Genomic DNA, 22,984 nt, shown 5'->3' with positions numbered 1-22,984 from the left:
TCCGTTGAGGTCTCCCACTATACAGAAGGGTGGAGGTAACTGAGTTAGTATATCTTCTAGGTCTTGTTGTTGTAATTCTTGGCTTGGGGGAACATAAATTGTTATGAGAGATTTAATGGCTATGCATACTGCAACAACCGCCTCAAGAGTTGTGTTTAGTGGAAGAAATTGGGAAGGAATGTGTGAATTTACCAAAATTCACACATTCTGTCTTTACAGTATGTAATATAGTTCTTTACTGTGGGAGAGTCATGAGGTCTGAGATATGTTTCTTGTACTTTTGTAGGTAAAGACACAGCGGGGTATGCAATCAGATCATATATATCATGTATATTAGTACAGAAACCTCTGCAGTTCCATTGGATTATAGTCCCCATTATTTAGTTTTGGAGAAAGTGTCAGAATGTTTCTTAGACATTGCTTTAAGCTTTTCGAGTTTAGGTTTTTCCTTTGGAAAATATGGTTTGCTGGTATCCATATCTTCTTCCACAAAAATCTCTAGTACTGATTCCTCTGCTTGATTGGTCACTTCTGTATCCATTTGTTCCATTAGCTTCTGGCTTATGATATTATTTTTTTCTGTGGCATTTGCTTCTGACTGTTTTGCATTGGGAGGTACAGATAGTGGTGTGTTTGTGACTTTCTATTTTTGTTTTGGCTGGGATGTGATAAGTAGAGCTCATGCCCAGTCTGAAAGAGACTTCTTTGGAGGAATCGTGAAATCTGTTGGGGTCTCTATTGTACGCCGATTCTTTATGACCTGTGCATAGAAAGGTCTGTTTAATATAGTCGGGAATACAGTTCTCTTAGCTTCTTGGTATGTGAAGGAGTGTTCTACTTTATATCAATGAATCTGCTTTTCTCTTTTACAACATTCACAGTTCTTAGAATAGGCGGAATGGTTCCCCTTACGGTTTGGACACTTCGGTTGCTTGGCTGGACAGTTCTGGTTGGTGTGATCTTGAGATCCACAATTGGAACAGATAGCAACTCCACGGCATGCCATTTGTGAATGACCATACTTTTGGAATTTAAAGCAGCAGAGAGGATTCGGAATGTATGGTCTGATGTTACAATTTAGATATCCAGCCTTCACCGATTTAGGTGGTTTGGGAATGTTAAAGGTCAGTATCAAATTTTTTGGTTTTTGGTTATTTTTGGTTTCTTTTAGGAGCATTAGCAACTAAGGCCATATTGCTCCGGGGATATGCGGTGGTCATTCCCTGACCTTTCCGCATCCTCCATATTTGGTGGTCACGGGCTCAAACCCCGGTCTAGTATCAGATTTCTGGTTGGAGTAAGTATACCATCTCTAGTAACTTTAATCCTTCTCGCCCATTTTTAATTTCTTCTTCTGAGACACTAATAAGGTCCCATTCAGAAATTACTCCTTTTGATGTATTTAAACTATTATGGGGAGAGACCGCTACTGGGATCCCACCAAAAGTTCTCATCTGAAGCAGTCTTTCTGCATGTTTTGCAGAAAGACTGCTTCAGATGAGACAATTCATCTCAACTAAAATGTTGCCTGATTTCAGTCGCTTGACATTTTTTGGTGTTCCAGCCACACTTTCTAGAATTTTTGGATAACAAATGGCGACAGTTTTCCCAATGGTTGTTCTGATGTTGAATGAAGGACTAGAAAAGTGGGTGCATAAAGCGATGTCATGGCTTTTTTTTTTGTCCTTTGGTTACATTCATCTCATATCCTCATTTTTCGGATCTTTGGGATCTGTGGTTGTGATATTTGGATCATTCATGTTTGCTCTTTTTAGCCCTGGGAGTGAGAGCTTTTCCCTCCCAGGTTTCTGGCCCCGCCATGGGAGGCAGGAGCAATGCCACCTAGTGACCACGCGCAAGTGGATTAGTAGTTAATAGAAGTAGAAAATAAATAAAAGAAAGGTGTTTTTCCTTTCTTAGGATCCTTTGTGCTGATACCTTTCAGCAACCGTATCACTCTCACTTTAGAAATTGCTTTATAATTGCGGAGAAATCATCTGATCACTAGATACGCTTTACACTCGGGGCCATCTGACTGCACAAATACCACAGGTCTTTTTCATTCTCCACTACCCTGAGTATAGTATCAACAACAGTTGGTACATTACTCTTGGGTTGCTCCTACACATTTGAAGTACTTTGCATTTGTCAATGTTAAACTCCAGTTGCCACCTCTCAGCGAAACTGCCCAATGTTACTGGATTCTGATGGATCAGCACACCACCACTACTGTCATTAAAATCCTACTAACCATTGTATCATCTGCAAACTTAAACATTAAGCCTGTTATACCTTAATAAATATCATTAATAAATACAGAAAACCATAATGGTCCCAAAACTGAACTCTGGGGGAACTCCACTAATATATGAGTCCACGATGAACAGTGTCCATTGATTACCACTCTCTGTTTTTTCACACTCAACAATCCTTTTACCCATAGCAGACACTTTCCTTTAATTCCATACTGCTCCAATTTGTACAGCAGCCTTTTATATGCAACAGTATCAAAAGCTTTCCTGAAATCCAAGTATATGATATCAAAATTATTTTTGCATCCAGTTCCTTTGTGACCACATCGTAGTATTCAATAAGATTGGTCATACAAGATTTCCCCTTAACAAACCCATCCTGTGTCAGAATTATACATGGTCTTGTCTAAATGATCCTGCATTGCTTCTTTAACTAGTGACTCCATTACTTTCCCCGGAACAGAAGTTAAACTAACAGATCTGTAATTACTCGTGACAGCCTTTGATCCCCCTTTGTGAATTGGGGATACATTTGCCATCTCCAGTCCATGGGGACCTCCCCTGAATCCACGGATTTTATCATAATAATAATGGCTAAGGGTTTGCTTACTTCCTTTGCTGCCTCCCTTAATATAACTGGATCCTATCCACCCCACTATAGATCCCATCCACCCCAGGCACCTTTCTTACGTTTAATTTCAACAATTTCTCCTCCAGTTTTCTCTTAGTTATTAAAAAATCATTTAGCTCCCTTGAGTTTGATAAACTTCTGCCCCCACTTCACTACAGAATTCCTCCCGTTGAATGGAGATGCAAAATACTCATTCAGTTTGTCAGCTACTGAGCAGGATCACAGCAGCTGAACCAACAATATCAAGTGGACCAATCTGATTCATCCCCTTACTGCTAGAGTTTATATAAGTAAAGAAGTCTTTCCTGTTTTTCTTTGCATTCTTTGCCAATAATTTCTCATAATCTGCCTTCGCCTGTCTAACCTCCTTTGTGACTTGAATACAGACTAGTTTATATCTACTTCTGTGTCGCCTGATAATCTACATGCATCCTATGCATTTTTCTTCTTTGCAATGAGTCATTAGTTCATCTGACATCCATTTAGGCCTAAACCTTGAACAGCATTTCCTAGTTGGTATGAAAAGCATAGTAGCTTCCAAGATTAATTCCTTGAATGCTTCCCTATTTAGAATTTGCTGTTGGTAACATCATCAGTTGGTCTCACTGTATAGAATTTAAAAACTGAGACCACTGTAGCCACCTTTACGAAAGCAAAAACCCTTCCCTTTACTCCTGATGGTAGTTACATCTTTAAGTAAATCACACATCAGTACACTGTGATCAATGACACCTAGTAGTTCCTTAATGTGTGAATAATCACTGCTGATAATGAGATCAAGGGTATTACTCCCTCTGGTTGCCTCTCGCACATGCTGCTGTTCTGTAATTCAATCGTCTCATCTTTTTTGATCACTCATTCTATCATAAATATAACAAATACTACACAGAATAATGAGCATGAAGTTTAATGTACTCATTATGTACTAATTTAAAATGAAATCTTCCAAGATTTCATTTTAAAAATCTGAGCAGCTTATACTAAAAATGAATATAATTACAGAAAATTTCTATATGCAAATCATCAACAATTAAGTTTCTATGGTCTTACTGTTTAGACATCCAACCACTGTGTTCAAAGGAAAGCTCTTGAGGGCCAGTTTTATTTTTAAAAATTTCCACATTCTTACGAAACTGGGAAATCGCATCTAGAGGAAAGTTACTCATGAAGGACAGTCGACAAAGCTAACAAAAGGAAAACATACATATAATATACAGAACAGCTTGTGAAAACAAAATTAGAGCAAAAAAATAAAAAAAAATAATAATAAATATATAAAATAGATAATAAATAAATACATTAAACTACCTTACATGTCAAAGCTGTGTGGTTAGTTCTTCAGAAGTAAACATCAGTAAACAATAATAAAAATGAATTTACAGCTACTACATTATTTGAACAAATCAAAAGCAAAATGAACTATATCTCCATGGAAACAAAGAAATCAGGGAGAACCGTATCGTGGTAGCATGTCAGAGGACTAGCTCTGCAAAGTTACTTGGCTGTATTAATCTGTGCAGTGGAGAAAGCCTTCCTGCCCTAACCTTGTCAACCATTTAAGTGGAGGGTGGTCAGTAACATCAGTGTTCACTGCAGCTTTGCTGTTGGTTTAAAGGTACTGTTCTTCTGTTGTTACCATTATCAAGTGCTGTAGCTTAGGTTATGTTATGTAGGTTGCATTCCCTATAGTCTTTGGTATTAGAGATGTCAGAGCACTTCTGTTATGATGGTACAATGCTGGTTTTGGTTAGACCACAAATAGGGTTATCAGCGCTACCTAGATTTTCATTAAATGAATTACTGTAGTATTTCTGGATGTGGAAGGTTTCTGTGAAATCACTTTTCTTTTTTATGATAGATCATACTATGCGCTTTGTGATTTTGATTTCTGGTGATGAACATGATTTTTTTATGGAATGGTGTGCCATATTACTTTGTGACACGCTACCTCTCTTTGTGTGGCAAACATGTTCATCTGACCTTTCTTTTTAAGCTTCTCAAGTGTCAGGCATATTGCCATTATCAAGCAGATACTGCTAACGACGGTGGGGTAGTGGGCTAAAGTGTAGCAGTTGCTTCAGATTCCTGTTACCAATGAAATATGTCAATTGGTGTGCTGTTTGCCAAGTTTATTATTATTAGTAGTAGCAGCAGTAGTAGTAGTAGTAGTAGTAGTTGTTGTTGTTGTAGTGGCAAATGATGCAAAAAAACAAGCTTACATAGCATTAACCAAAAAACAAAAAAACCATGCTCGCACGCACGCACACACGCACACACACTTCACCCATCCTTACCTTCTAAGAATTTTCTAGTTCTTCCTTGAATTTATTCAAACCACCCAATTCCACAACAACAGATGGAAGCCTATTCCAACAATCAACCACTCGCTGGCTGAAGGCAAACTTCCACACACCGATCCTGCAACCATCCTTCCTCTACTTAAATTTATGCTGCTCATGTGTGTGTGTGGTTTCAGCAAGAAGAGGAATGCCATTCACATTCAGTTACTCAATCCATTAAAGTCCTTAAACATCTCAATCAGATCACCCCACAGGTGCCTAAGTTTCCAGACTCTGCAATTTACAAAACTGAAGCCTTTCTAGATAAGAGCATCCTTTTATTCCCTTCACCAATCTGGTTGCCCTTCTCTGCACCAATACAGCAGTTTGACATCCTTCCTAAAGCGAAACCTGCAGACCTGTATACAATACTCTAGATGCGGTGTAACCTTGGCCTTGTACAAAGGGGTAATCACCTCCTTATCCCTACTAGCAAAGTTTCTGTATATCATTGACAAAACCCCATGAGCTGTCCTTGCAGCACATCTCTCAGAGATGTGCTGCTCAGAGAATTTCATATCTGACTGCACAATTACACCAGGTCTTTTTCATTTTCCACTACCCTGAGTTTAGTAGCACACAACTGATGAATTACTCTGGGATTATTGCTGCCCAATACAGTCAAGGGCCACTGATTACTAGATTATCTATCAATATATAAATATGTTGAATAGAATAACAAGTGTAAACAAGAGGTAGGAAAATGGGGAAAAAAAAAAAAAAAAGAGGAAGAAGTCTAGTGTGGCAGCTAAAGCAAAACTTAAGCAGAGTATTAACATTAAAGTAAAAAATAAAATAAAATAATAAGAGAAATAGAAAGAGAATATACAGTAAAAAAAAGTATAAAAGAAAAATTACAAAACTGACAAAATAAGGAGGTTGGCACACAACTTATAAAACTTGCCTCTGGTCAGCTGTCAATGGCCAGAATCGTAAGCAAAATAGCAACATTTGTCTTCATTTCTGATGTAAACACCAGACAAAGGGTAAAAAGCATAAGATTAAATAAAAATGAAAATAAAATTTATTGTTATTGAAATATAAATTTGTTACAAAATAAATGAAAAAATTTTGTGAGCAAAATAATTTTTTTACAGGGTAAAAAAGCTTTTTTTGCTTTTTTTTTTTTAAGAATGGCTTGTTGTTGTTATTTGGTTTTTAGGAGCATTAGCAACTAAGACCATATTGCTCCGGGATATGCGGTGGTCATTCCCTGACCTTTCCACATCCTCCGTATTTGGTGGTCACGGGCTCGAACCCCGGACTAATCAAGAGGTGTGTGCTACACACTGCTGCTCCTGCCCACCTGGCTAACAGAGGCACCTGAGAATGGCTTGTAAAGTTTATAGTTGACACCACGAAAACAAAAAATTAAAAACTGCAATTGACAACAGAAATTTCTAGAAACATAACTTGCTAGTCTAATCCAGTAAGGGTAGATTTGAAAACAGAAAAAACAAAAGAAAGTAGCCTAGGAAAAAAATAACTTACTAAACAATATATTTTTTCCAAGTTATTTTCTGTTATTTTGTTATATCATGTTTTCAAATCTCTTTACTTTACTTAGCATTAGCATGGGCATATGATGCAAGAAAGCATGCTTATATACCATAAGCCAAAAAATAAAAAAACCCTTCCCATTTCACCCATCCAGGGTTTGTCTTCAAATGTTTGTCTAGTTCTGCCTTGAACTTATTTAAGTTGCTGACCTCCACTATGACAGATGGAAATTTGTTCCAATTATCAATCACATGCTAGCTAAAGGCGAATTTCCACACATCTATTCCACAATTGTCTTTCCTCAATTTCAATTTATGTCCCCTCAGGTGAGTAATATGAGCAAGTGAAAGAATCCCATTAGCATTAAGCTTGCTAAATCCATTCAAGACCTTACAGACCTCAATTAGATCACCTCACAGGTGCCTAATTTCCAGAAGCTGCAATTTTCAGAACTTAAGCCTTTCTTGGTAACATCAATACTACATTCCACTCACCAATCTCGTTGCCCTTCTCTGTACTCGTTACTCGTTCCAGCAGCTCTACATCTTTCCTAAAATGAGGCTTCCAGACCTGTATACAATACTCAAGGTGTGGCCTCACCACTGCCTTATACAAGCGGACAATCACCCCCCCCCCTTATCGCTGCTAGCAAAATTCCTGTATATCATTGACAAGAGACCATGAGCTATTCTTGCAGCCTTTTTGCATTTCTCAGAAAACTTCATCTGACAGAACAATTACCCCCTTTATTCCTTTTCATTCTCCACAATTCTGAGTGTAGAACCACACAGTTGATACATTAGTCTGGGGTTACTGCTACCCATATCCAATACTTTACATTTGCCAATGTTAAACTTCAGTTGCCACCACTTAGCCCATCTGCTCAACTTTTCCAGATCCTGTTGCAGTAGTGTACTATCATTACTGTGATTAACAACCCTGCCAACCTTCATATTGTCTGCAAACTTAGACATTAAGCCTGATATACCTTCATCAATATCACTGATAAATACAGAAAACAACAATGGGCCTAACACCCTGGGGGACTACACTAATAACATTAGTCCCCCAGGGTGTTAGGCCCATCAATGGTGTTTGTCTTCTTAATCCCAACCATCCCTTTATCCACTGTAGCAACTTGCCATTAATGCCATACTGCTCCAATTTGTACAGTAGTCTTCCATTTGCCACATTATCAAAAACTTTCCTAAAAACCAAGTATATGATATCAAAATTATTCTTTGCATCCAGTTCCTTTGTGACCACATCATACTATCCAATCAAATTTAACTTCCCCTTAATAAACCCATACTGTTTCTAAACTATAACTTCAGTCTTGTCTAGACGATCCTGCATTGCTTCCTTAACCAGTGACTTCATTATTTTCCCTGGAACAGAAGTTAAACTAACAGATGTGTAATTTCTTGTATAATCCTTTGATTCCCCTTTGTGAATTGGGGACACATTTGCATGTCTCCAGCCCATGGGGACCTCCCGTGAGTCCAAGAAAGCTTTCATAATTATGGCTAAGGGTTTTCTTACTTCCTTTAATATAACTGGATAGATCCCATCCACCCCAGATGCCTTTATTATGTTTAACTTAAACGATTTCTCCTCCTCTTTGATCTCAGTTATAACAAAATCATTAAGCTCCCCATTAGAGTTTAATAAGCTTCTGTCCTCCAGTTCCATACAGAATTCCTCATGTGTGAATGTAGATGCAAAATACTCATTTAGTTTATCAGCTATCTGAGAAGGATCATCAACAGTCCAACCACTGATGTCAGGTGGACCAATCTGTTTCATCCCCCTTCCTTCTAGAGTTTATATAAGTCTTCACTGTTTTTCTTTGCATGCTTTGCCAATAATTTCTCATAATGTGCCTTTGCTTGCCTAATGTCCTTTGTGACTTCATTACAGGCTATCTTATATCTGCCATAACCATCTGCCTCCTGATAGTTTATATGCATTAGATGCATTTTTCTACTCTGCCACGAGTCTCATTAGGTCATCTGACATATAGGCCTAAACCTTGAACAGTATTTCTTAGTTGGTATGAAAAGCCTAGTAGCTTCCAAAATTAATTCCTTGAATGCTTCCCATTTAGAATTTGCTGTTGGTAACATCACAAGTTTGTCCTACTGTATAGAATTTAATAACTCTCCGAGACCACTGTGATCACCTTTAAAAAAGCAAAAACTCTTCCTCCTACCCCTGATGGTAGTCACATCTTTAAATAAATTCCACATCAGTATGCTGTAATCACTGCCACCTAGTGGTTCCTTTATCTTCTGATTCTTAATGAATGAAGAATCACTTCTAATAATCAGATCAAGAGTATTACTGGAAGTAATACTCTTGATCCAATAAATCTGCACAAGTATGAATGGCGTGTGAGTGACCAATCCATAAGTTCCAATCTATGTCTGGGAAGTTAAAATCCCCCATTATAAAACAATCTGATTTACTGGCCCACTATTTCCCTGTACAGTTCTTCATTGTACTCATGTGAAAAAGAATGTGAATATCCTATATGTTATATTGAATTAAGTAAAATTGCAGGTAAATTATTTATTAAAATTATAGTAAAATATTATATGTATTCAAATCATCAGGCTTGCTAACATTTGCTATAACCATTTATTGTTCACCCATGGTATACAACTACTTTACAATAAACTTATTAAAAGCAGTATTCCTATCTATTTTATCAACTAGAGTTTTAATACTTTTTTGCTCATTTTATCAGATATAAATTTGGTTATAATATACTTTAATCAGGTCAGTTCTAGTGAGTACTTGTACAGTTCTAATATTACATGGTGGTATTTCCACTACTTGGAGAGTAATAACTTCACATGATTTCCTGGAATGATCTCTTTGTTCCTTTACTTGCTAAGTTTCTCGCTTTTCTATAAACATTTACTTTATGTGTTTAATAAAATCTGTCAAGAAATCACATATAATTATAAGTTACTGTCCTTTATGGAGACTTTTATTAACAAATCATATTTTGTTTTCAAGTACTGAAACAAATATACTTTATTTACAACTTATATGTTTCTTGGATTTTTCAAGTACAGTAAACCCCCGCTATTCGCGAGGGTTACGTTCCTGAGAAATGTCGCGAATACCGAAAACGCGAATACTGAGTTACGGCTCCCATAGTAATAAAGGGGTTCCGTTCCAAAGTATGAAATATATAAGAAAAACTAGTCTAAAATTTTGTCTATGTATGTATTATATGTACCTTCATAATATGACTATGTACATAGTGAAATGCAAGCATATGGCATCGAAATGATAATAAGAAACAATTTAATATTAAATGTAATATTTATTAGAAATTTCAAACAAATCTTTCAAACCAGCATCTTTGCTAGCTAAAAAAACTTATCCCGCCAGTGCTATCACCAGTTTCGCTAAAGTGTTGATAAAGGAGTTTTGCCTTTTCACGAATGATGAGTGAACTTAATGGAATTTTATTTTGAGTTCGGTCTTCTATCCACAGATTTAAAGCCTTTTCCATTTTTTTCTAATTTAACATCACGAGTTACAGAGCAAATTTTTGAAGCAATTAGCGCATTTTCACGGACACTACCGCAGATTTTTTTCTTCCGATTTTTTGATTGATCGTACCATTGACTCATTGATTTTAGTTTTGCCACTGAGAAGACACTTTCACTATTAGAAATTTTATCTAATAACTCCATTTCATTCACTAATATTATCACCTTCTTTGATATTTTCACATTTCTCTTGTTATTCGTAGCCATATTTTTGTAGGGGTTAGAAAGAACTTGTCGACAATAAAGTCACTTTGTTCCGTTAACACACTCGAAAAAGTGTGTTACTGCAACACACTGCAACACACTTACAACACACTGCAAAACGGTAGATTTATCATTTTTGTAAGCACATCAATTTATAAATTGATAAATTTATTCAATTTATAAGCATATAAATTAAAAGCAAATAACGAAACCTTCCATGACAAGCGCATAACATACTGAAAAAGGATTAGCGAGAAACATCCACGCTCGCGATTTTGTCACCTCTCTCCCCCCCCAACCCACTGAGCGTTGTTTTGACCGGGAAAGATAATTTTAGCCACGCCCATGTTTTTTATGGCGGAAAATGTTCACGGCGCTTTAAAATTCACATTTTTTTAGGTTTCATTTTATATTAAATCGGCGATCGCGAATACGCGAAACCGCGAATAGCGGGGGTTTACTGTACTTTCATATTGAATTCCATTTAATACTCCTCCATATTTACTATTGTCACCTTATCATATTAATTCTCCAGCATAGCTTTTACTATTCTTCTTTTTGAATACCAATCTGCTCTTGCCAGCACTGTCACCTAAGAATTTTATGGTATTCATGACCTTTTACTACCCAACATTTATACTGCTTACCACTGTTGGACCACATTAGGATTTATTCACCTCTCTGTGACCATTGGATTTATTTTTTTTTTTATCATTTATAGAATTATCTTCTGCACCTGTCCACTTCCAATTAGATGAATAGCTTTATCTTGAATCTTCAGTATAATTTTCACTTACTGTAGTAAGTCTTCACTTATACATTCTTTTTATCCTTTTCCAGCTAAGGATTTCATATTACTCTGGACAATTCTAACTTGGATTTTTAATATTTATTTGTGTACTTATACATATACTTATACATATATTTATTAATAATATATTTATTATTAATGGAATCTTCTTCTATAATTGTTCACTTCTAATTGGTTGAATATTTCTATCTGGAATCAACATAATTTTTATTCACTGTAATAAAACCTCCCTTATACAGTCTTCATAACATTTATTACAATATAATCCTACCATTTGGACTACAGACAGACAATTATTCTTTTCAATTATTCACCTATGTTCAATCTTTAAGTCATTTCTATCCTTTCCAGCTAAGGATTTAATGTTACTCACTGCATGTTACAAACTGTTGACTTTGATATATGTGAACGATTTTAACTTGGATTTTAAATTATCTTTGTGTACTTTAATAAGGCATTACTTATACAGACTCCATATTTTTGATACCTGGCCCTGCCATTTGGTCTTAAATCTATTAATTTTAGCCTGCATCCATTCTATATACTCCTTTCATATACGTGAACCCTTGGCAGCCATTTTATTACTTCTTGAAATGCTGGACTTGTTAATACTATTTTCAATTTCAGGGAATATGTACTTAGTCAAAGCTTAATAAAAAAAAAAAAAAAAAAAAAAAGATGGCACTCACCTCAATAATCCGTTATGGTTACATGAATTATGAAACAGTGGGAAATCTTTGATTGAAACTAAAATCGGAAGTTAAGAATCGTGATTAAGAAAGCATAACTTAAAAATTACCCTTTCTTTTATTTTTTTATTAAGCTTTGACTAAGTACATATTCCCTGTCACGACTTCGGCATTTTAAGTTTTTGCCAACTCTAATCACGGTATTTCAATTTCTTATTTGAAATTTGAATTTCATTTTTAAAGTATTTCACTCCTGTTTTCCATATATCTTTCTGTCTGTAGAATTTAATTGTTCCAAATATATTTTCCACCCACCTATTTGAATTATAATTTCTGCTGTATATATATATATACTTTCTCCTTGCCAAAGCTTCATTTGTGTATCTCTATACACATACTTATCAAAAATGACTACAGAAATCAACAGAGATCACTAATTATCTCTTTTCACAGCTTTCTTTCAAGTCCATTTTATCACTATAAATTATTATGAGTCCACAAAACTGTCCCTATGTGTCACTGCTTTAGTTACATTTATCAGCGGAATATGTTCTCACTGTCATTTCCTGCCTCTTCTCTCTACTACGCATTACTTGAATATTCTAGGTATCAATTTTATACACTATTTTAGCAGCTATTTATTTATTCATAATGCTTTTGGCTTTTGTTTCTGGCCTTTTTCGGCTCTTATTTTTTGACTTCCTACAACACAATTATTTTGTATTAGTCTCTTTTTCTTACTAACACTTACATAGTCAGGGTGCTTATTAAAAGTATGGGCTTTATGATCCCAGCTAACCCAGTACTTTCAATATCTTTTTCTTAACTTTTTATCTTTATACTTTCTACTTCTACTTTTTTCTGTTCGTAATGCTATTAGTGCCATACAAGAGTAATATAAACGTTCCTATTATCCTTAATCTCTCACTATCTTCGCCCTTATTTAATTAGATACACTTTTATCCCTTCCCTATCCTCAATTCACTCCCTAGCCTTATATCATTTGCCTGCACCAAATTCTATTTACATATTCCACTAAATTCTACATACAAATTCTACCAAATTATATTCACTAACTTCAACTTTTATTTGCATATTCTACCTGAATCTTATTCTACGTTAATTTTTTCTTTTTTTCTTTACACTGCAAACACCTAGTTTTTAATTTTTATTTCTAATTTAATTCACCTTAATTTATTTATAACATATGCTGTGTTGGGACTACCTTGTCCATACTTTGTGAGAGTTATATTGCTTTCCCCTTTTTGATTCTACTTAGTTTATTCTTAAATTATTTCTCTTCCACAGATATGGACAAGTATAGAATGCAGTCCTTGATCATAAATTAGAAAGTATGAATCAGAGCTGTAATACTCAATATGTTCTACGTTGATAATAATATAAGTAAATTAATAAGAGGAGTTTACCTCAATATAGTACGTGGAACACTTCCGTATGATACCCCCCAGAAATTAAAACGGAAAAAACGAATAAATCGACAACTTACCGGTACATTAAAGTAAAATATAAATAATTAAAGTAAAATATAAATAATTAAATAATCAATTTAACACAATTCAAAATCAATTCAAAACAATTAAAATTCAAATTAACGCAATTTAAAAGAATCTAACGAAAAAATTCAAAACGATTTTCCTTCCTTTGTAATACTCAATATGTTCTACGTTGATAATAATATAAGTAAATTAATAAGAGGAGTTTACCTCAATATAGTACGTGGAACACTTCCGTATGATACCCTCCAGAAATTAAAACGGAAAAAACGAAAAAATCGACAACTTACCGGTACATTAAAGTAAAATATAAATAATTAAATAATCAATTTAACACAATTCAAAATCAATTCAAAACAATTAAAATTCAAATTAACGCAATTTAAAAGAATCTAACGAAAAAATTCAAAACGATTTTCCTTCCTTTGTAATACTCAATATGTTCTACGTTGATAATAATATAAGTAAATTAATAAGAGGAGTTTACCTCAATATAGTACGTGGAACACTTCCGTATGATACCCTCCAGAAATTAAAACGGAAAAAACGAAAAAATCGACAACTTACCGATACATTAAAGTAAAATATAAATAATTAAATAATCAATTTAACACAATTCAAAATCAATTCAAAACAATTAAAATTCAAATTAACGCAATTTAAAAGAATCTAACGAAAAAATTCAAAACGATTTTCCTTCCTTTGTAATACTCAATATGTTCTACGTTGATAATAATATAAGTAAATTAATAAGAGGAGTTTACCTCAATATAGTACGTGGAACACTTCCGTATGATACCCTCCAGAAATTAAAACGGAAAAAACGAAAAAATCGACAACTTACCGGTACATTAAAGTAAAATATAAATAATTAAATAATCAATTTAACACAATTCAAAATCAATTCAAAACAATTAAAATTCAAATTAACGCAATTTAAAAGAATCTAACGAAAAAATTCAAAACGATTTTCCTTCCTCTGTAATACTCAATATGTTCTACGTTGATAATAATATAAGTAAATTAATAAGAGGAGTTTACCTCAATATAGTACGTGGAACACTTCCGTATGATACCCTCCAGAAATTAAAACGGAAAAAACGAAAAAATCGACAACTTACCGGTACATTAAAGTAAAATATAAATAATTAAAGTAAAATATAAATAATTAAAGTAAAATATAAATAATTAAATAATCAATTTAACACAATTCAAAATCAATTCAAAACAATTAAAATTCAAATTAACGCAATTTAAAAGAATCTAACGAAAAAATTCAAAACGATTTTCCTTCCTTGTAATACTCAATATGTTCTACGTTGATAATAATATAAGTAAATTAATAAGAGGAGTTTACCTCAATATAGTACGTGGAACACTTCCGTATGATACCCTCCAGAAATTAAAATGGAAAAAACGAAAAAATCGACAACTTACCGGTACATTAAAGTAAAATATAAATAATTAAAGTAAAATATAAATAATTAAATAATCAATTTAACACAATTCAAAATCAATTCAAAACAATTAAAATTCAAATTAACGCAATTTAAAAGAATCTAACGAAAAAATTCAAAACGATTTTCCTTCCTTGTAATACTCAATGTTCTACGTTGATAATAATATAAGTAAATTAATAAGAGGAGTTAAGAGGAGTTAGCATGAATAAGTTAGGATTTAAAGGAAGGAAAATCGTTTTGAATTTTTTCGTTAGATTCTTTTAAATTGCGTTAATTTGAATTTTAATTGTTTTGAATTGATTTTGAATTGTGTTAAATTGATTATTTAATTATTTATATTTTACTTTAATTATTTATATTTTACTTTAATGTACCGGTAAGTTGTCGATTTTTTCGTTTTTATTTCTGGAGGGTATCATACGGAAGTGTTCCACGTACTATATTGAGGTAAACTCCTCTTATTAATTTACTTATAAGTCCTTGATCATGAATCAGTATTTACTTTTGCTAAACATTAGATTTAATTGCAATTCGAAAATTGTAGATCTCTTAAAGTACCATTTATAACTGACACAATATAATAGCATAGCTTAATTTAATTTATTATGATACTCACCTTTTTATAATCTGCATTGATGTTGGAATAAATTGGATGATAATTTTAAATTTAAGTTAGCATGAATAAGTTAGGATTTAAAAACAGAAATAAAATGTGCACAAGGAAGTAGAACCATTGCCAACTGAAGACGTGTAAAACGAAACCCACTTGTTATGGCTATTGGCCTTCTGTTTCCAACCGTATAACTAAAATCCAAGGACAAAGACGTGCACTTCTACTTCCTTGCGCACATTTTAATCTGTTTTTAAATCCTAACTTATTCATGCTAAATTAAATTTAAAATTATCATCCAATTTATTCCAACATCAATGCAAATTATAAAAAGGTGAGTATCATAATAAATTAAATTAAGCTACACTATTATATTGTGTAGATTTAATTGCATATTTGCTCTACACCCCTTTTTTTTTACTTATAGCAAAATTTTCGCACCCATATCTGATTGCTGGTTACTATTACTTTTGTTAATTCAATCATTTTGACTTAATCATTTTTACTTTACAGGTCATCCTCTCTAATTGGCTTTACAATTCAGCCTATAATTTTACTTAATTTCTTTCTTTTTTACATCTACAATTTCTCATATTTCTGCTATCCTTTTCTTATTAGCTTTTGGCATTTTGTGTAATTTACACTTCCATCTTCGCACTTAACTGACTTATTAATTCAACCCTAACCTACACACATACGTGTGCATTTTTTTTTTTTTTTTATGAAAACCCCAAACACGAAAGGTATCAAAACCTATAGTACTTAGTACCGTGCATGGGTTGAAGGAGAAGTATAGGGGAGGGGGGTGCCGGAAACTTTGCTCTAGAGAATAAACATGGGTTTCACCACTTCAAGCATGTGTGTGTGTGTATGTGTTTTTAACCTTTTATTCCCTTTTATCACTCTCTATCTTCCTCATTTCTTTTCTCTTTATATATAAAAATATATGCACACACACAGATACTCTAGAAAAGAATATTATCACATAACTTACAACCCTTGTATCTTCTTTACATTCAAACATCAAGATTGCTGGTAAAGACAGCAACATCACATCTGTTTTGGATTTAAGATACACGCCAAAAAGGTGAGGTCATAACAAAAGTAGAGCAACAATTTTTTTTTTTGGAGAAAATTCAGATTAAATTTAATGAAATTTTACGTAAATATGTTAAATCCAAAACAGATGTACAAAAGGGGTGGAATATTATGTAGAAGGCATGCAGTTTACAGTTGACACTACAGAAAACATATATATAAACAAAAATAACTTATTGCCAATAGTACAAACACACAAAGTACATGCAGCAAAGAGAAATCAAAACTAAAAGCGACTTCATATACATACAGTGTGGGCTAGTGACCTCATGACAACTACTGATCAGCATAGATGAGAAAGTAGTAACTGATCGAAGCAGTATGAGAAAGTGCTGAAAACTTTAAAGTGAAAAAAGTGCTGGAACTAAATTACCATCTCTTTGTATCATAATTCTCTTGCTCTGTGTGATTGCCTGGGATTGTACCTTTTACACAAGCTCATCTTTATTACATTCAACAAGTCCTAAAAACCTTTGGGAGCATTAAAAATTGCATGGGAAAAATCTTAATAGCAATATTAATTTGGTAATTTTTTTTTTGGGTAGTTTTTGGCAAGTAAATCCATTGATTGTAATCTTTTATCATTTTAGATGATCCAGTAGCATTTTCTAAACATCTTTATAGTAAAAATAGAGAAAGTTTGCTCACAGGATGATTAATTAATGATGACATAATGAGGAAGGTAGGATATTCAGTATATGGATGTACACTGAATATATTCTAGCTCCCACTTTTTCAAGTTCTTAGGTTGAGTAATGTCTTGCTCAGTTTCACAATAGTCTAGTGAAACCTCAGTTTCACAATAGTATAGTGGAAAACAAAACCTCAGTTCCACTAGACTATCGTGAAACCTACCTGCACATTAAGGCCTTCTAGCCTTAATGGGCAGGTAGGTTTCATTTTCCACTAGTTCTTTTTAGTCCTGGGAACTAACTTTTACAAGCAGGTTGGCAGTCCACCTAGTGGCCAAAGTTGATGGTTAGTACAATATCAGTAGGACTATAAAAAAAAGAAAAAAAGTTATTCCTTTCCTAGAGCTTTTAAGAAAGCAGAGCTCCTTTATATAAATACTTATAATTATCAGAAAAAAAAATGGAAAATTATCCATCACTGTAAGATCTACAAGCATACAGTAAGCACAAACAAGCATACTTCGCACCTAGGGTTTAACAGCAGTATAAATAGAAATAATAATTATCATAACACAGATGACACAAAAATAACTGTTTATGTTTCAATGGTGACTGCAAATCACATTCATCAGAACAGATGTTGACCAACATATGTACTATTAAAAGTACTTTTCTTATGAAGTAGTCATTTTTGGGGAAAATCTGAGTCTTCAGAGAATTGGGGGGGGGGGGGAAGAAGTTTCTGCAATTATTGTTAATATGTTACATTTAGTAAGAAATAAATTTTAAAGAAGTGACTAGCATTTTCTGTAAATACTGAAGATAAATAGAGCAAATATGAAATAATTCATCTAAATGTTATTAAAAATGAACTATAAAATATCCAGAAAGAATCGTAGTACCTTATAGTTGATAAATCCGGCCACAATCTTAATTTCTAAGATGTTAATGTCAGATATCCTTATTTCCATTAGATTCATGAAAGCTTGTTTGTAATGCCTAAAAGATGGGAGGGAGAAAAATAAATTCTTAATGTGAGAGTAAGGTGGGGGAAAGCAATATTGGCAACAAATATAAAAACTGAACAAACATACCTAAACAAGTTCTTTATTATACAAAAGGTGTATGACATATTGAATGCAGAAAAAAACCTGAGTGTCATCACAACACTAATCATCACATTAATCCTGTGCCAAATTTAATTACACCAAAATTGGAATCTACTCATATAACATTGCACTACATTGAAATAGAAATAAATGATATTTGGACTCATTTAAAATTACAAAAACAGTAATCATTTGAGAAGGTGCTTTTGAGTTGCTGGATTAGTAAACTATGTGAAAAGATAAATGCCAGAACACAAAATATGTATAATGGAATTAAATAGAATTTCATCTGTCAAAATCTCCAACCCTGGCAGGAACCACAAAGCACTTGGCATCCAAAACAATCAAGGGTCATAGCATTGCAATAGCATCTAAACTTGCCAAAGGCTGGGTATAAAAGGCTGTTGCCCTACGTTAAACAAGCTACTAACAAATCAAGACATTACCAGAGGCTGAAGTCAAAAATAAAACTGGGCAGTACTTTTTCAATGATCATCACTCCCGCCCCTCAAATCCAATGCCCTCTTTCGAGCAATGTAATCAGAAATAGGACTGCCAGAATGGTTATTACAAGACACTACGTAGGGATGATCACCAAATCAGTTCAACTTTCTTTTTCGCTAGGTTAACTTTTAAAACAGTCCTTTGGAAAGTTTAGAGATTACTGAAATGCTATTAGCATTAGAATTAATAGAGGCATATGATGCAAGAAAGCAAGCTTACGCAGCATCAGCAAAAAAAAAAAAAAAAAGCTCCCATTTCACCCCTCCATTCGTTCCAAATACCAGTCCAGCTCAGCCTTAAATTTATTTAGGCAATCAACTACCACAACAAAAGATGGAAGAAGTCTGTTTCAGCAACCAACTACCCACTGTCCAAAGGCAAACTTCCACACATCTATCCTACATCTGTCTTTCCTCAATTTGAATTTATGCCCTCTCAGGTGATTATTCTGAGCAAAAGGAAGAATCCCATCAGCATTGAGCATGCTCAAACCATTCAAGCCTTTATACACCTCAATCAGATCACCCCACAGATGCCTAGTCTCCAGACACTGTAATTTGCAAAACTTAGGACTTTCTTCGTAAGAGCAACCTTTTGTTCCATTCATTAATCTCGTTGCCCTTCTCTATACACGTTCCAACAGCTCTACATCCTTCTTAAAATGAGACCTCGAGACCTGTATACAGTACTCAAGGTGTGGCCTGACCATTGCCTTATACAAGCAGATAATCACCTCCTTATCCCTGCTAGAAAAATTCCTGTATATCATTGACAAGACACCATGAGCTACTCTTGCAGACCATTTGCACTGATCAGAAAACTTCATATCTGCCTGCACAATTACTCCAGGTCCTGTTAGTTCTCTACCACTGTCACTGTAGTACTAGAGTTGACACGTTACTCTGGGGTTACTGCGTCCCATATGTAGTACTTTACATTTTCAATGTTAAACTTCATTTGTCACCCTCTCAGTCCATCTGCTCAACTTTTCTAGATCCTGTTGTAGCAGCATGCTGTCATTACTGTCCTTCACAACCCTGCCAACCTTTGTACCATCTGCAAACTTGGACATTAAGCTTGATATACCATCATCAATATCATTTATAAATACAGAAAACAACAATGGACCCAGGCACTGAACCCTGAGGGACTCCACTAATAACATTAGTGCACAAAGTGCAGTGTTCATTGATTAATACTCTGTCTTCTCCCACTCAACCATCCCTTTATTCATAGCAGAAATCTGCCTCCAATGCCACACAGCTCCAATTTGTTCAGCAGTCTTCCATGTGCAACAGTAGCAAAAGCCTTTCTAAGATCCAAATATATGATATCAAAGTTATTCTCTGCATCCAGTTCCTTTGTAACCACATTATAGTATCCAATCAAACTGGTCAGGCAAGACTTTCCCTTAACAAAACCATGCTGTGTCTGAGCTATAACTGAAGCCTTGTCTAGATGATCCTGCAGTGCTTCTTTAACAAATGCCTCCATTAATTTTCCTGGAACAGAAATTAAACTAAAAGGTCTATAATTATTTGTGTCGCCCTTTAATCCTCCTTTGTGAATTGGGGTCACATTTGCACATCTCCAGCCCATGGGTACCTACCCTGACCTCAATGAAGCTCTCATAATTATGGCTAAGAGTTTGCTTACTTCCTTTGCTGCCTCCTTTAATATAACTGGATAGATCCATCCACCCCGGGTGCTTTTTTTTTTATGTTTATCTTCAACAATTTCTCCTCCACTTTCCTCTCAGTTATTACACATCTAGCTCACTGCCAGAATTTAACTCACCTCTGGCATTCCCCTCCCTTATTAACTCATCATATGTGAATGTAGATGCAAATACTCATTTAGTTTGTTAGCCACCTGAGCAGGATCATCAACAGTTGAACCATCAATATCCTGTGGACCAATGTGATTCATCCCTTTCCTTCTAGAGTTCACATAGGTAAATAACTCTTTGCTGTTTTTCTTTACATCCTTTACCAAAGATTTCTCATAATCTGCCTTTCCCAGCTTAATCTCCTTTGTGACTTGGTTACAGACCAATTAATTTACAGTTAATTTACAGATCCATTAATTTATATGTATCCCGTGCATTTTTCTTCTCTTCCATGTCTCATTAGTTCATCTGACATCCATTTAGGCCTAAACCTTGAACAATATTTCTCAGTTGGTATACAAAGCCTAGTAGCTTCCAAGATAAATTCTTTGAATGCTCCCCATTTTAAATTTGGTGTTGCTAACATCATCAGTTGGTCCCACCATATAGAATTTAAATACTGTCTCAGACCACTGTAAATCTCTGTGACACCATGTCTCTAATATCCCAACAATATCTGCCTTTGATGTTTTGAGCAATACTTCAAGTCCATCAAATTTATTTACCAAACTCCTAGCATTGGTGTATACGCAAGTATACATGCACATGTTCCTATTCTTAGCTACCCTAACACAACCTGTGTTTACTTGTACCGCAATGACTGCAGGCAGTCTCTCAAATATTCTGCATCTTGTTTTCCAGGCTGCTGCTCATTCCAATAGAAGCAGTGCAAGAATCACTTTCACCTCTGCCAGTGGATACTGTTAATCTATTAGTCCTTGTATCACCCCAAGCTAGATATTCTTGCGCCCTTTCTATTTAAGTGTATCTCATCCCTGTAGAAGCAGTCTCTCCTGTTAACAAGTACAGATCAGGCTGAAAAAATTCTACTCCATGTGGAAGGGTAGAAAAATTCTACCCTTCAACAATCTCTCTCTAGGGCTGAATTGATTGACAACATTCTCATCATATACTCCCTCCTGTTGTGTCTGGGCAGAATTGCAGACACTTTCAAATTCAACCCTAATTCACAGCTTTTTTTAACAGTGACCTGTACTTGTACGTAATTGCACCGGTCTCCTACTCTTAATATCATTAGTGCCAACGTGTACAACAATATTACCTTTTGTGCCCTTAAAAGATGATATCCACTCTACAACCTTTGTCCCTGGCAGACATACCCTGGTCTTGTTCCACCTATCCGTTTTACTTACCATGTTTCCTGTTTCCCTGACAATAAAGTTACCAACAACTACTAGTTCCTGTGGGATCAGAGCATTCTGCCTTGGGGGTTGCCGCTGTGTTGCATGATGATGAAGTGCAAGCTCTGGCATTGATGTGGGCAGCTGAGAGCTTGATGGGCCCCTCAATTTAGATCCTTTGAGGGCATCCACCCTGTCCTTCAAGCTCTCATATAAGCCCATAACAACGCTGAGTTGTTGCCTGATTTCCTCATCTCGCACACACAAAGACGTCCCCCTTGGCAATATCATGTCCCGTACCTGATTGCTCCACAAACATCAAACAAGCAGTGCATTTTAAAAGGCTGTGTTTCAGATGGCCTCCAGTGTTGCACCATTGCTGTCGAGGTAATGCGGTATTATGGGCTAATTCAGGTGGTCTGTGACTCTCCACAAGTCCTATTCGGCCTCTGCTTCGGTATCGTGAGTCTTTGTGGGGTCCATTCCTTCAAATTCTGTTCACTCGTCCTCTATTCTGGATATCATGACCTTGTCTGTTTCCACTTCAGTTGCTGTGGGTTGTATTTCTTCTTGCTCTTCCTCCTCTAGTTCAGTGGTGGTATGTTCTTCCTCCTCTGGTTTGTTGTTTATCCTTTGTAGTTGATCGCTCTTCTTGCTCTTCCTCCTCTGGTTCTTTGTTGTTTATCCTTTGTAGTTGATCGCTCACGTCCTGCTTGATTTTTTACAAGATTGCAGGAGCTATCAAGTTCTTCTCTGGCTATGGTCCTTCTCTGGTCTGCTATTCGCTGACCTGAATATCCGAGAATCGTTCCAGCCATTTCGTTTGTAGTTTCACCCTATTAGTTATCATATCGGTCTCCAGCTTCATTATTTCGTAGTATGCTTACATGATGTATGTATTCATTTCGATGCTCCACGTCATGCGTTGGCATTTTCTCCCTTCCCAGGTGGTCACTAGCGCAGTTGCACAGGAAGCCTTTTTTTTTTTTTTTTTTGGTAGTTGTTGGCGCATCGGCTTCTGTGGCCATAATG

General features: G+C 35.0%; 1 protein-coding gene across 3 annotated transcripts in view; it reads right to left on the bottom strand.

The window, feature by feature from the left end:
• LOC150076514 (trafficking protein particle complex subunit 11-like) overlaps nt 1-22,984 on the bottom strand; it is a gene marked incomplete at its 3' end in the record, with an annotated part of 510,629 nt that overhangs the window by 291,698 nt on the left and 195,947 nt on the right. For all 3 annotated transcript variants that reach the window (XM_090388020.1, XM_090388018.1, XM_090388019.1), the window contains 2 exon segments: nt 3,934-4,067; nt 18,212-18,308. In XM_090388020.1, coding sequence (XP_090244146.1) covers nt 3,934-4,067; nt 18,212-18,308 — 231 coding nt within the window.

Source organism: Mastigoproctus giganteus, chromosome 13 (assembly GCF_048544385.1).
Source record: "Mastigoproctus giganteus isolate SK-2022 chromosome 13, ASM4854438v1, whole genome shotgun sequence".
Classification (NCBI taxonomy): Eukaryota; Metazoa; Arthropoda; class Arachnida; order Uropygi; family Thelyphonidae; genus Mastigoproctus; species Mastigoproctus giganteus.
This window is presented reverse-complemented; position numbering and strand designations above follow the sequence as displayed.